Here is a 14,050-nt window from a genome sequence, read left to right on the forward strand (position 1 = left end):
CCACTGTACTCCAGCCTGGGCGACAGAGTGAGACTCTGTCTCAAAAAAGAAAAAAAAAAAATTCTGAAGTATGACTCTAATTTTGTAAGTGTAAGTATACTATATATGTATAGAAATGTAGAGATGTGTAAATATTTATATACCTACAATACATCTGTATTTATAGATGAGTAAGTTTCTATATATGCATAGAAATAAGACAGGAAAAATATGCTATGATACTAATAAAAGTTCTGGTTGGTGGGACAGTTGGGATTTTTTTCTTTTTTATCGTCTTATTTTCCAATTTTTCTACAATAAATGAAGGGAAATGGGAGTGTTTTAACTGACACTTTTTGGTGAGCCAAGCTATTAAAAATTCAGGCTGGGCGCGGTGGCTCACGCCTGTAATCCCAGGACTTTGGGAGGCCGAGGCAGGTAGATTATGAGGTCAGGAGTTCAAGACCAGCCTGGCCAAGATGGTGAAACTCTGTCTCTACTAAAAATACAAAAATTAGCTGGGTGCAGTGGCGGGTGCCTGTAATCCCAGCTACTCGGGAGGCTGAGGCTGGAGAATCACTTGAACTTTGGAGGCGGAGGTTGCAGTGAGCTGAGATCGCGCCATTGCACTCTAGCCTGGGCAACAGAGCAAGACTCTGTCTCAAAAAAAAAAAAAATCAAATAAAAAGCCTATCGTTGATGACAGTTAATTGTTAATTTTGACATGTCTTGAAGGGGCATATTCTTTTTAGGTATGAGTGCTCAGGCTTTTTTTTTTTTTTTTCCTTTGACATGGAGTTGCCCAGGCTGGAGAGCAGTAGTGTTTTCTCGGCTCACTGCAAACTTCGTCTTCCCGGTTCAAACCATTCTCCTGCCTCATCCTCCCGCCTCATCCTCCCAAGTAGCTGGGATTACTACTTGTGGGTGGCGTGCGCCACCACACCTGGCTAATTTTTGTATTTTTAGTAGAGACGGGGTTTCACCATTTTGGCCAGGCTGATCTTGAACTCCTGACCTCAAATGATCCACCTGCCTCCGCCTCCCAAAGTGCTGGGATTACAGGCGTGAGCCACGGCGCCCAGCCGCTCAGGCTTTTGTTAACAGCGTAGTGTGTCTTGCACATTTAATTCTGCTGTTTGCTTTTTTAGATTGTGCTTTTTAGGTTACAGAAGAGTAGAGTCCGGGAGCCTGGCTGGCACTTGCCAGGTCATATCGTCTTCCTGTGAGGAAGGAAGGGCTGGCCTTGCCTCTGTTTTTCTATCTAGGTCTCGTTGCGTTTTCATGTCACTCTAGTAACCTGAACTCCTGCCTCTCTGGAGAAGTGGTTCCTGGTTGCAGCAAGCATCTGCCTCAGGTCCCTGGCAGGGATGCTTTGAGGGTCCTAAGGTAGATTTCAGAGTCAGTAATCTGGACTGAATGTTGAAATGACCCAAAGCAGCTTCCAGGAATTTGGGATAGTTCTGAAAACCAAAAAGACTTCTTTTAAATTCCAAAATGGACTTTCAGAGATGATGTGGAGAGCAAAAGGAGTCTAACAGTGAGGATTAACTGGGGCTCACAGTTTATTTCCCCACCTTCCTCTAAGTGGGTTCTTTCTTTGTGCCTCTTTTGGGACTTTGTCCTGTGCTCACATCACCCTACCTGTTATCCACCTACAGCTTACAAAAGAAAGGCAAATTATGTATAGTTTTTAAGAATTGGAGTTAGCCAAGCTGTAGCCTGGAGCTTTTATCCTACTGAATATTATTCATAATATCATACTAAATAGTATTCATTTCTGTTTGGAGGGTAAGAGGGAATTAGTATATTGGTGCACGGTCTGATTCTGGACAAAATAGTATGAGCTAAGATTGTTGAGTAAATTTAAAGTATTGAGTTGAAATCTTTAAACAGCAGTAGAAAAAAAAATAGAGCACCCTTTTGGGGTCCTTTCATCCCTACCTGCAACGTAGCAGGGTTGCCAGTTCCTACTGGTTTGTCATCATCTCTGCGGCACATAGGAACTTGACCTTCCATTTTCATGTTCCTTGGCATCCAGGATGAAGACTCCACCCAAACTCGCTTTGCGCTTAATTGGTGCTTTTGATTTTTGGTTTTACTGAGAGGCTCTTCAGCTTTGGGGAACTTTTTCAAAAACGTCAAAAGAGCAATTACTTGGGGCAGCTGAAAAAATAGGAGTGATGTCTTAACTATTTGTCTTTGGGAAAAGGTGCCACTGTTTCTCACAGAAGATGACTATCCCCTCGTGTATCCATTTGAAGCTGTGCCACATCGAAACCTAAATCTCATGTGGCCACAGGTCTGGGACGGCAGCCAGGCAGCCTGTGTGGCCCTCGGTCCTGCCAGGGCTCTGTGTGGCACCTTCTCATTCCCTTCCCTGAGTCTGGAGAGGGAGGTGAGTGGGCTTCTCCACCTCCCACTTCCTGTTAGAGCTATAAATCCATGCTAACCTTTCTCTTTTAAGAATTAATAAATCCAGTGAATAATTGGCTCCGTTGAATTGGCCTGTTTTCAGTGTTCTCACATGACCTCTCTGAAGAGCTCTCTTAGAACAGTCTTGGAAATTTCATCATGCCCCAAGTGAGAGCCTGCAGCCACCTCATTTGCTCGCATTCACTCATGTCTTCACGCAGCCCTTCCGCTGGTGCGTGTTTGTTAGCTTATGCTGTTTCTTTTGGGCAGGCTCTTCTTTTTTTAAAATGATAACTTCATTCATTTTCTAAGAAACTGTCATGTACAAGTTACTTTAATTCTGAGTTGTATCACTAGGAACCATCACTTTCTGCTGCAGCTGCCAAACCAAACCTAAGGTCCGGGGCTCTGGGGTGCTTTGTACCTAATTCTTCATATTGCGGGGGCTGGGGAGAGAAATGCTCAGGTTCTTTCCTTAGCCTCTTTTTTTTTTTTTTTTTTTAAATGAGACAGAGTCTCACTCTGTTACCCAGGCTGGAGTGCTGTGGTGCGATCTTGGCTCACTACAACCTCCACCTCCCAGGTTGAAGTGATTCTCCTGCCTCAGCCTCCTGCATAGCTGGGAATACAGGCGTGCATCACCACGCCTGGCTAAAAATTTTCTTCTGTATTTTTAGTAGAGATGAGGTTTCACCATGTTGGCCAGGCTGGTCTTGACTCCTAACCTTAGGTGATCTGCCTGCCTCGGCCTCTCAAAGTGCTGGGATTACAGGTGTGAGCCACCGCGCCCGGCCTCTTCCCTTAGCTTCTAAAACCACGAGTGTTTTCAGGAGCCCTTCAGTTGGGAGCAGCTGCATCTAGGACCTCTAACTTCTTCAGTGTTCTCGGGTGGCTTTGCTGGTGTCACACCTGCCACTGCCTCTTGACCCTCAGAGTCTCAGATCTGGGCATCTGTTCCATTGCCTCTGGGTGTTAATTTTTGGCTACTGCCATTATCTCCAAAGTCCATCAGGAGAGGAGTCCCAGAAGGTTGTCTCCAAATGTTTCTTTGTAAAATGCTGTTTCTCTCCAGTGTTTTAAAATATTAATGATCCTTTGAAATTCCAGATATTTTCCCACTTGTCTCACTAGCTGGTCTGGGTCTTTGACTCAGTGCTCTGTTGGGATCTCTGAAAACGAAATGATCGATTCAAACGCTTCTCCTTGAAGAGCGCAGCAGCAGCAGCATCGGGCGAGGAGCCCTCCAGATTGGAAGCGGTTTTTCTGACTCTTATTTTGGTTTTGTTTGCTTTCTGAAAGTTGTTACTGACCTGAAAGTGTAGCGTCGTGAACTGGGGAAGGAGAGAAGAGAGGCAGGATGAGAATCGTGGAGTGCAGAGGCAGGTAGCCCGTAGGGTGCCTCCTGTGCTCGGTGGAGCTGGAAGCCGCTTAGGTGCCAGAGCTTTTTCTGTGACCAAATTCTGGCTTTTGAAATAACCCAGTAACAGTTCTCTTATCTTTTCATTCTGCCCGCTCCTCCCACAGCCTGGTCCCTCAGAGGAAAGGAAGGACAAGGAGTGCTTTGCAGCACGTGCCCCTGGCGGCGTCATGGTACTTTCCTGGCCCTGCTGCCCCTGCCCGTCCGTCTTTTATGATTTTTATTTACTCATATTGGTTTTTTTAAATTTCTATTTTTTGCAGAACTGAGCCTTTTTCTGCCCTGCCTTTCTCCTGTTTGTCTTTCCTTTGTGGTTGATATTGTGTTGTCTTCTCCAAAGTATTTGTCATTAGAAACTTACAGCAAGCGTATACTTTTTAGCATGTCAGTATTTTTATTATGTTGCCCTCCTTGTCTTTGATAACTGCCTGTGGACGCTGTGTAAACTTTCTGGTAAAAATCCTTTTTTTTCCCCCTGTAGTCTCTCCATTTCAAGGACTAAAACAGTCTTGCGTTAAGTAAAAACCTGTGACCAGAGCTGAAGGAAGACTCTAGGACTGAAAACTGCAACAGAAATTAGCACAATTTGAAAACAAAACAAAATTGCAAAAGCCTTAGTTGCTTTTTCCACCTAAGAAGTTAATCAATGGAGAAAATGTCCACTGGAGTTTGAATAATGAACTTTGAGTTTGGGTGCAAGCAAATGACTCAGAGAAGGGTCCAGCTCTCAAGCTGAATGACAAACATGCTGTTGTAAATTTAGTCTCAGGTGTAAATACCCAAGCCCTCTGGTACCCAGGGAGCTGGCTGGTCTGTGGTGCATGTGTGTCCCTGTGATGGCAATCATTGTAGTTGCTGGCCTTCAGAAGAATTGAGGATCTGATGGAGGTTTTTTATGTATTTATTTTCTGTTCACCTTGTGACCCTGTGTCAAAATTTATAAAGATACAAAAGGCATTACTGAAATGGTACTTTCTGTAATTTGATACTATTTGGCTTAATCATCTTCACTTGACTATTTGTAATACTGTTGTAATGTTAACTCTGTTAAGTACCCAAGCTGCTTGTCTTCCACCAAAGAGTGCTTTATTAACAAGAATCTGTGAAAATCACATTTAAACACTGTTGCATGTTGTAAGACCAGGTGGTACCTTAGTAACCTAAAACTTGCAAGAGAATATTAATGGTAGCTTTAGAAGACTCAGGAGGAGAAACTGACTTCAGAGTTGGAAGATGTTGCAAGTCGTTCCTTTTTCTGTCCTTCAGGGACTGAAGAACTGGGAGGCTGCCCATTGTTTGGTTGCCAGTCATACAAATTAAAATCATATTTCCTTCCGTGAATGGAAGAAACACACTATTGGTTTTTCCCCTTGGAAACAGCAATCCCAAATAATGTCGGCTTACAAAAAAAGAAGTTACCACTTTTTGAGAGTCCTTCCCTGTAACATTGGATTTTTTTTTTCCCTTATGAGATCCACCTAAGGCCATTGACGTGGCCTGCGATCTCAGTGACAATGATCTGCTTCTGGATCTCACTGTTGCCTTTGGTTAGGGAACACAACTAGTAACTCTGCAGAGTGCCTTCTCCCGCAGCCCTACTGGAACACAGCAGAGTCTGTGCCATGAAGCAATTACAGAAACAGAATTGATGTGCTGCTAAAAAAAAAAAAATGGGGCCCAAAATAAAAGAATATATAGTACTCACCTCAGTTCCTTCCATAAGAAGTGGGTGGTTTAATGATTGTTAAGCCATTTTTGCCTGTGCCGGGAGCATGGAGGGCTGAGATGTCGACAGGCAGTGGGAAACAAATGCCCTCCTAAGCCACAAGGCGTGCGCCAGATCAGTAGGCAACTCCATTTTAAGAAGCTGCCTTTTTCACAAAACTGGAAGAAATAAAAGCGGTTGGAATAAACAAGTTAAAAGTCTTTAATGCAAAAAGTAATTGAAAGGCAGTGCCTCCATTTTGGTGTACTTTCTTGGAAGAAAGTATAAAATTGACCGGCATCATGAGAGACGGAAGATGCCGTGTTCTCAGCCAAACAAGCAACTCTTTCCCCGCCAGGCACTGTCGGGTGGGGTCAGGCCAGCTTTTAAACACTGGGGACTGGATCACAGAAAAACAGTGGTTTTCTGTCCCTGGAAATGAATAGGCACAAAGACCCACTTGGCTGTGGGCAGACTACTCTTCAATAAGATTTGGGTGGGAGGAGGAACATTCCTTTTGCTATTTTGAGCTGAGACAATATAAATATTCAAACTGTGCCATGCATAAAGCATTGAATTCTCAGGGCACCTCTTCTTCCCCTTACCCCTTTTAAGGCCATCCCCTCCATTAATAATAATCCAGGTAGTTGTGAAAATCGTGCTTCTATCTGATCCCTTCTTAGTTTGGCTTTTCATCCCATCAGAACAAGTAAACGTAGGCGCCACAGCTCTTGTGAGTACTGTCTCCCTCACGGTGAATGAGCCTCCTGGTGTTTCGTCCAAGAAAAGAAAGGGTGTCACTGGAACCACAGCCCTTTTTCATTTTATAAACTGCCTCTTCATGTTGCCTGCTCAAGTTTCCACCTAGAATTGCTATCACTGTGGCTCTTTCTAAAAATCTTTCTATTTAACTGGTTCACTGAAATTAGTCATAGAAAACTTGTGATTTGGTGAAGAGGCATTCCTTGTAATAACCAAATGACTTGGGATGGTGTGCATAGCAACAGTGTTACACTTACGAGGACTGTCTCTAGCATCCAGGAAGTCTCTGGGTCTGAGGGATGGAAAGTTCTTCCTGCTATGAATGAGAGTGGACTCTTCCCCTCATCCCCAACTGAAACCACAAACAACCAGAATCTTCTGGAATTCTGACTTAGAGTCGTTGTTACAGAAGACCTTGTTGCTATGGAACATGAAACTCTGTGTCAGATGGAGAGATCCCCTTAACCTAAGAGCCTTAAATAGCCCTGAAAGTACACCGGGACGGTTTGCAATGGAATTAAAATTGGAAGTGAATATTTTTAGGTGCTCTTGAAGCTTTCTGGGGACTCAAAATTATCAAGAGTCAGGGACAGTCCGGAGGAAGAGCGTCTGCAAAACTGGGTTCCTAGAAGTACAGATGGACTTAGCTTTTTGTAGAATTTGGTGAGGAGCAGCGCCTCGTGAGAGCAGAATGGCCTGGCGTGGCCAGTGCTTCCCGGCAGCACGCAGCTCTGCGGCCTCCAGAATTCCCCTGTTCTGAGCTTGATGCCCCTAGCCTGTCCCCTACCTACTTCCTCCCCTCCTCTCTAGCCCTCTCACAGGGGTGATTGCTACCTCTCTGTTTTCTTGGGCCTAGGCAAGTTTTAGAGGAGTTCCCAAGCATTGTTATGAGGCCAGTGTGCTCGAGGCCAGTGTGCTTGCTGGGCGGGATGGCCTGGGCTTGTGTGTGGCCTGAGGGCTCTCCTGGGGCCTTCTCTTTCCCCAGTCACCTTTGGAGCCACAGAAGCAGTGCACTCATTGGATGTCTGTTCTTAACACAGCTTCTCTTTCTACATTAAAAAAAATCATTATTGCATTTTGGAAAGCAGTGCTCATCAAAAGCAACTTTTAAAACCTATTTTATTGTTCCTTTAAATGTTCTCTCCCGCTGAAACTGCCCTGGAGAGGCTATCTGCTGCTCTTCCATTTACCCACATCAGGGTATTCTCCATGTCACTCAGTGGAGATGACTCCAGATGTGTTTAAAGACTGGACAATTCACCTATACTGTGTAGGAAATTACCTCCTTAATTACCTGGTAGAATTGTCAGCAGACATGTTCATCCGATGATAGTACTGCAGTTTTCTATTAATAATTTGCAGACTTTTATCTAACCTGCACTCATGTACAGATTATTAAAAGTTTTAAAATGTAACTGATCAGTATTGATCAATCATTGTCTTGATTTTTTTTTACAGCGTATATTTCTAATCATATTTTTTAAAGCCAAGAGAACTGGTTGAATGAATGTTTATTTTCCTGAAGGTATTTTTAAGATAAAGCTTCCTAATGGCGTGTAAACTTTGCATATGTATGTAGTTTGATACATATTGTCACATTTGAAAATCTTGTGGGTTGTAACTGGTTTTATACAAAATATCGAATAGTGGAAATTGTATAATTACAATCATGTAATTAAAAGTATTAACCCAACAGCCTTTTTGTTTATTGTGTTACTTACCAAGCATTTTGAATTCTGGTAGGCAGTGGGTTAGATCATAAAGCAGAGGTAACCCGGAATCTGTATAAGTCTTCTTAGGACGGCCATAATGGAATACCCCAGACTGGGTGGCTGACACAGAAGTTCATTTCCTCACAGTTCTGGAGGCTGCAAGTCCACGACCAAGCTGTGGGCGGGCTTGGTTTCTCCCAAGGCCTCTCTCCTGGGCTTGGAGGCGCTGCCTCCTCACAGGGCCTCTCTTTGGTGCCTGCGTGGCCCTGGTGCCTCTCTTCCCCTCTACTCCCCTCTCAAGAGGACACCAGTCAGATTGGATTGGGGCTTACCCCGATGGCCTCATTTTAACTTCACCACGTCGTTAAAGGCCCCATGTCCACATAGAGCCACATCTGAAGGGGCTGGGGTTAGGGCTTTAGTGTTTGAATCTGGAAGTTAGTCCAGCCCCCTTCTGTAGGGTAAGGTGGTGAGTGACAGGGGGCTCCTGCTGCCAGGCCATTCCTCACACCCCAGCACCAGCTCACACAACACAAAGTTTTGACTTTCTGCAGACCTCTAAAGATAAGACTTAAGTCAGTCAGGCTCTTGGGATCCTGCGGGGCATTTTGCCTGCCAAGGTCGGGCGGCACCGGCCCCAGCACCCTCCCCAGCTTGTGGTCCAACCCCCCGGACGCCAGACCCCTGCTTTCTACCTGCCCTGCCTCTGGTGCCGGGCAGGACCCCAAGGGCTCAGTGTCCACACCTCACACACAGCTTACTGCTGAGACTCAAGACCCTGTGTTCTGTCGAGTTCTACCCAGTTCCCCCAAGGAGCTGTGCTTGGATTCACACTGGGATACAAGTGTCCAAAGTAAAAACCAGAGACCTGCCTTCTCACCCCTCTCCCGACTCCACACCACACATGACCCCCCAGAGTGTTTATTTGCAGACCCTGGCTCTGTGGGAGCTGTGGCCTCTCCCTGCCCCTCCATGGCTTCCCCTGAGGCCACTAGAGCTCTCCCCTGACCCACTAGAGCTCAGGCAGCTGGCGCCACCACGCAGCTCCGTGAAGTCCCTGAGTGCTGCAAAGGGGCCGGCTTGGAGGCATTGTTTGAGATGAAACCACAAGGCATGTCTGTTCCTCCTGGGGGGCTGGGCCTTCTAGGCCTGTGGCTGGGAGGCAGCAGGCTGCGGGGACCCCTGGTCCTTAGAGACTTGTCTCCTTCCGTGTCATCTAGAGCCACTCTGCCCAGGGCCCATCCACCTTGTGCGGGATTTGCTCATCCCCTCTGCTTCCATTTCTTAAGTGAAATGGAAATGAAAAGAATCCCTACCTTAGCAGTTGGTATGAGAGTTAAAATAACACGTGGAAAGTGCTTAAAACAGTATCGGGGCATATCTTTCAATTCACTACTTTGTCATATATTTTAGGTCATTTTCTCTAGATAATTGGGGAAAGAATGACTGATAGCAGATTACAGTCCCTCAGTTTCTGATATTTTTGGTACCTGCAGCATAATTTTATGCACAGGTAATGGTGTAAACATTTAAAAAGAGGTCACGTAAACTATTTTGCCTTGAAGTGGGGACCCACACGCTGAAGCTAAGTCTCGAGAGTGGTTGTTCAGAGGCAAGCTTGGGCCATGGGAGAGGAGCTGCAAGGGACCCTTCCCGCGGCCCCTCAGTGGACTGAAATACAAGTTGCCGTGGAAAGTGCAAGTCCCACTGGGCGTATCTGCCCCAGCTCCGCCACTTCTGTGGCCTTGGGGACCCTTGATCTGCTGGCCGAGCCTCACTTTGTTCAGTGGTACAATTGGACTAGTGAGCACCTAGCGTTTGGTTTAACAGAAGTACGTGGCTGTGCCTTAGCTGGGGGACTGTGACATCAACTTTGCCGTCTCCCCCTCCTCTGTGTGTCTAAGTGCAGCTATGGGTGCATTGGAAAGGAGCATCTAGGGAGGAATTCTCCAAGAACACGAGCTTTAGCTCCTCTATAGCACGCCCTGACTAGCTGCCACACTCTCCCTGTTGACGTCTTACTGTCAGAGCACTGCATCCGTGTTCTGCAGAAATTCTTCCTGGGCGGTGCTGGCTATTTCCTTAGGATAAATTCTTACAAAAGGGGTTTCTGGGTCAAAAATTTGTAAGATGTTAAAGCTTTTGCTGTACACTGTGTGAAAAAGCAGCTTGGTACAATTGTTGAGAACATGCATTCTGGGCCCAGGCTGTTTGCAAACCTAAGTGCTGCCACTTAGCTTAGATTTGGGCTAAGTGACTTAGGCTCCCTAAACCCGTTTCTTCTCTGAAATGGGGATGGCAGTATCCATCTTACAGGGTTGTGTGAGGATGAAATGAAAAGTTAATATTTTTCATAGCTGAGAACAAGTGTCTGGCACACGCTAAGAACCATATATATTGTGCCTAGTAAAAAAAATAAAATTAATGCTGTCCAGGAGAAGTGTAAAAATGCACAGTCGCCACTGCCCGCTCCTCTCCCGTTAGCAGCTGTTGTGACGCTGGTGAGCTGCTCAGTTAATAGCAGGACGCTGGCCTCAGCGCCGTGGGTAGGGGGTCACGCTCACTGTCCTGCTATATTATGTCGTCCTAGCTTTAGCTTTTCCACATTGATTTTGGGCATTTTGTCTTCCAAGCGGTTGGCGCAGCCTGCCCTTACGTCCTAGCCTCCCTGTGTCTATCCGTTTATTGGGGGAGAAATGGATCCCCCTGAGCAAAGACTTCCGGATTCCTCCCCAGCGCCTCGGGGGTCCCTGGCCTGTGTGGGAGTGGGGGGGCCTCCCGCCTCTGCCTCCCCGCCTCTAACCCCGCCTGACTCTTTGGCAGCAAGTCTGCATGGCTTTGACACGCTTCTGGACGACGCGTGCTGGGTCCACACAGAAATCCCCAGGTAAGGAGGCTCCGGCCTGGCCGCGGAGGCTCTAACGGGCCAAGTCTGTTTCTAAAGGGGGAGACGACTCCGCGTGGGAGGGCCACCGTGTGCTTTGTGCGTTGTGGGACTCGGGGAGGACAATGGTTTCTCCTGGCCCTGGGTGTGTTTCTCTGTGTTAAACAAGACGTCTTTTCAGGCGGGGCCGTTCTCCCTGGCGTGGGACTCCGGGGAATGCAGCGTGTCTGGCGTCCTGGCACCCGCCTACTCGGTGCCACCGGACGGTCCAGGCCCCCATGCGTTTCCCTGGCCCCGGGCTGTTGCTGCCCCCAGCTGGGAACGGCTCACTCGCTTCCAATGCCGCTTGTCCTGGGCAGTACACAGGACAGAGAAGCCGCCTCGGTGCTCTCGGGCCGGCGGGCAGAGGAAGGAGCTGGAGGAAGGGGCTTCTCGGAGGGAGGGCGCGGGACGGGCTCCCCGGGAGCGGGTCCGCTGCACCTCCTCCAGCGGGGACTTCAAGGTGGCCTGGGCGGTGGAGCCAGCGGGGTCTCCCTTGCCTGCGCCTGGATTGCGGGGTCAGCCGGGACCCAGCCGGAGGGAGACGCACGGAGCGGCCCGGCAGGACCGCGGTTGGCGTGTCCTCAAGTAGCCGCGGAGTGTCCACTCAGCACTCACTGGCCAGGCTGGAGGGTAACGGCTGATGGCCGTTCTGGGCCCCAACCCAAGTTTGCCTTGCGGTTGAGAGTTAGCGGCCCAGGAAACTAGTCCTTGCCGTCCACACAAACTCAAGCCCTGAGACAGGCCCTGTGGTGGTGGTGGTGGTGAAGTACAGCGCTGTCCATCTCCTCCCTTTTCCAGCGATGGTTGGCTGTCCCAGGCTGTCACCTTTCTAGACCGGCTTCTGATCTGGCTCGGGATCCACAAGGACTAGACCTGCGGGGAAGGTCTCTCCTGGACACGCCCGTTGCCCACTGCAAGTTCTCTCCAGGTGCAATTGAAGCCTCTCAGCAGGTGCGTCTGCCTCATTCTTCCACTGGGTATTGAGCCATCAGCCCAGGGCCTTCCTTTAGGTGGGCCTCGGCCTGACTGGGTTGGGAATGGCCGGGCTGACACCCGCCCTGGGATGGTAGCAGGCCCATTCCAGGCGCAGCAGGGCAGTGCTGCTGACACTTTCTTAGGCTAGGAGCCCCTGTGCGATGATCTGATGGAAGCTGAGGCCCCTCCATCTCCCCAGAAAAGTTCGCACCAAATTTTTGAAGGCTGCATCGATGGGTCAACTTAGTGACTTGCTGGCTGTGGCCACACATCCCAGGTGTGCTGTTTGTACAGATGCCGTGTGGAAGGCACCCCCGGAGGTATGCAGTGATGGCAGGGTCTATTCATCAATCAGCAACACCCACGCAGCCTCACCCTGCCTGGGCCTGCCGGGGAGCCTCAGTAAAAATTCCCAGGGCATCTTTCTACCTTGGTCACAGCAAGCCAGTTCCCCAAGCATGTCCCTCATAGGCCACATGGCGTTCCCATTTCTCCTGCTTTCTATCCACCTTCCCTCTTCCTGAAAACTTCCCCAGCATCACCGCTGGCTCCAGCTCTATCCTCTCACCAGCAAAACATGCACATTGTGGTCAGTTTGCTTAGAACTTGTCTCAGATACTTGAAACGTTTTCCTCACTGTTGCTCTGACGCAAGACCCGTGGCCAGTATCCATGTGGGCCGCCAGTACAGTTGTGCAGGTTGTTCATCGCACAACTCCAGGGAGTGCCAGGCACACTGAAGTCAATGTGAGCCAAGTTCCTGGGCAGGGGCGGGGGGCGGGGGGGGGGGCAGCACACATGGGTACCCAGAAAAGGCAGCCTTGCTGAAGGCGCCCTCAGTCCCTTTGCAGGGTGGTGGTTCTTGAGGAGAAATGTCTTACCCTGCCTCAGTGTCTGAGAACATTTGAGACTCTCAGAAGCCTCCTGTGGGTTTATGTACAAGTTGATGCCACATGACAGGCACTCCTTACCTTACAAATGGCTTTGAGCTCCCAAAGTTATGTAATTCAGCCCTCTGGGATTGGGTGTGCCCAATCCCAGTTTTGTAAAGAAAGTGTTCAGGCCAGGCGAGGTGGCTCACGCCTGTAATCCCAGCACTTTGGGAGGCTGAGGCAGGTGGATCATGAGGTCAGGAGATCGAGCCCATCCTGGCTAACACGGTGAAACCCCGTCTCTACTAAAAATACAAAAAATTAGCCGGGCATGGTGGTGGGTGCCTGTAGTCCCAGCTACTTGGGAGGCTGAGGCAGGAGAATGGCGTGAACCCGGGAGACAGAGCTTGCAGTGAGCCGAGATCGCGCCACTGCACTGCAGCCTGGGCGACAGAGCGAGACTCTGACAAAAAAGAAAGGGGAGGGGAGGGGAGGGGAGACGGGATGGGACGGGACTGGACAGGACGGGACGGGAGGGGGGAGGGGGGAGGGGACGGGAGGGGAGGGGAGGAAGAAAAGGAAGGGAAAGAAAGGAAAGGAAGAAAGAAAGAAAGAAAAGAGTGCTCAGATGGCAGTGGTTCCCTGATTTTCCCCACAGAGGCCTGATTGGCCCAAGGCGTAGCTGTGGGGGGTGTGAGAGCCTTTGCAATCTGGTTTGGGAAATTCCTTTCATCTAGAGTCCAAGGAAACTTTGTGGCCAGGCAGAGGCTTTCCAGGAGCAACAGGAGATGTGCAGAAAAGCTGGGCGGGGCAAAGCAGGCAGGAGCCGCTAGGCCTTTAGGCCTAGGGAGCCAAGTTTTAGTCCCATCTGGTTTGCATGGAGAATACCTGAGCGTGGGCCCTCTGCACTGCTGCAGTGTGCAGTACCCTGCTAGGCACCATGGCCATCTCCACATGGCTCAGAGTGGCTGAGCACAGAGGCAAACACTCCATGTCTCCTTTCATCCCCTGCCTGAGGTACAGGCGTCCCTTTTCCTGTCCCCTCTCCTAACAGCTTTGCCCAAGGGACTAGTCCTTTCACTGGAAATTTCAGGAGTGTGTAGAAAGGATGTGGGGCTCAGGGACTGAATCTGGTTTCAGCTTCTACCTTCCCTAATAGTAGCCAGGTAGCAAGAAAGACAGCGTCCTTGCCTGAGTGTAAAATGACAAGGCATGACAAGACAGGGCTCCCAGGCTCTCAAGCAAACGCTCTGCTCCTTCAGTAACCAGGCTTTGCCATAGGTGCAGGGGG

General features: G+C 48.8%; 1 protein-coding gene and 1 long non-coding RNA gene across 16 annotated transcripts in view; one reads left to right on the forward strand and one right to left on the reverse strand.

The window, feature by feature from the left end:
* CDC14B (cell division cycle 14B) overlaps window positions 1-11,784 on the forward strand; it is a 125,902-nt gene extending 114,118 nt beyond the window's left edge. For 10 of the 15 annotated variants that reach the window (XR_010148471.1, XR_008536985.2, XR_010148472.1 and 7 more), the window contains one exon: window positions 4,290-7,970. Coding sequence is in view for 9 of the 15 variants with exons in the window: in XM_009456938.5 (XP_009455213.2) it covers window positions 4,290-4,326 (37 nt within the window). In the remaining 6 variants the exon portion in view is untranslated. 15 annotated transcript variants of the gene reach the window in all.
* LOC134807731 (uncharacterized) lies at window positions 287-4,290 on the reverse strand. The gene is made up of 2 exons (XR_010148920.1): window positions 1,921-4,290; window positions 287-1,439 (listed from the first exon to the last, which is right to left on the reverse strand). It is a non-coding gene; the product is annotated as an uncharacterized LOC134807731 (long non-coding RNA).
* Window positions 11,785-14,050: the final 2,266 nt, after the last annotated feature.

Source organism: Pan troglodytes, chromosome 11 (genome assembly GCF_028858775.2).
Source record: "Pan troglodytes isolate AG18354 chromosome 11, NHGRI_mPanTro3-v2.0_pri, whole genome shotgun sequence".
NCBI lineage: Eukaryota > Metazoa > Chordata > Mammalia > Primates > Hominidae > Pan > Pan troglodytes.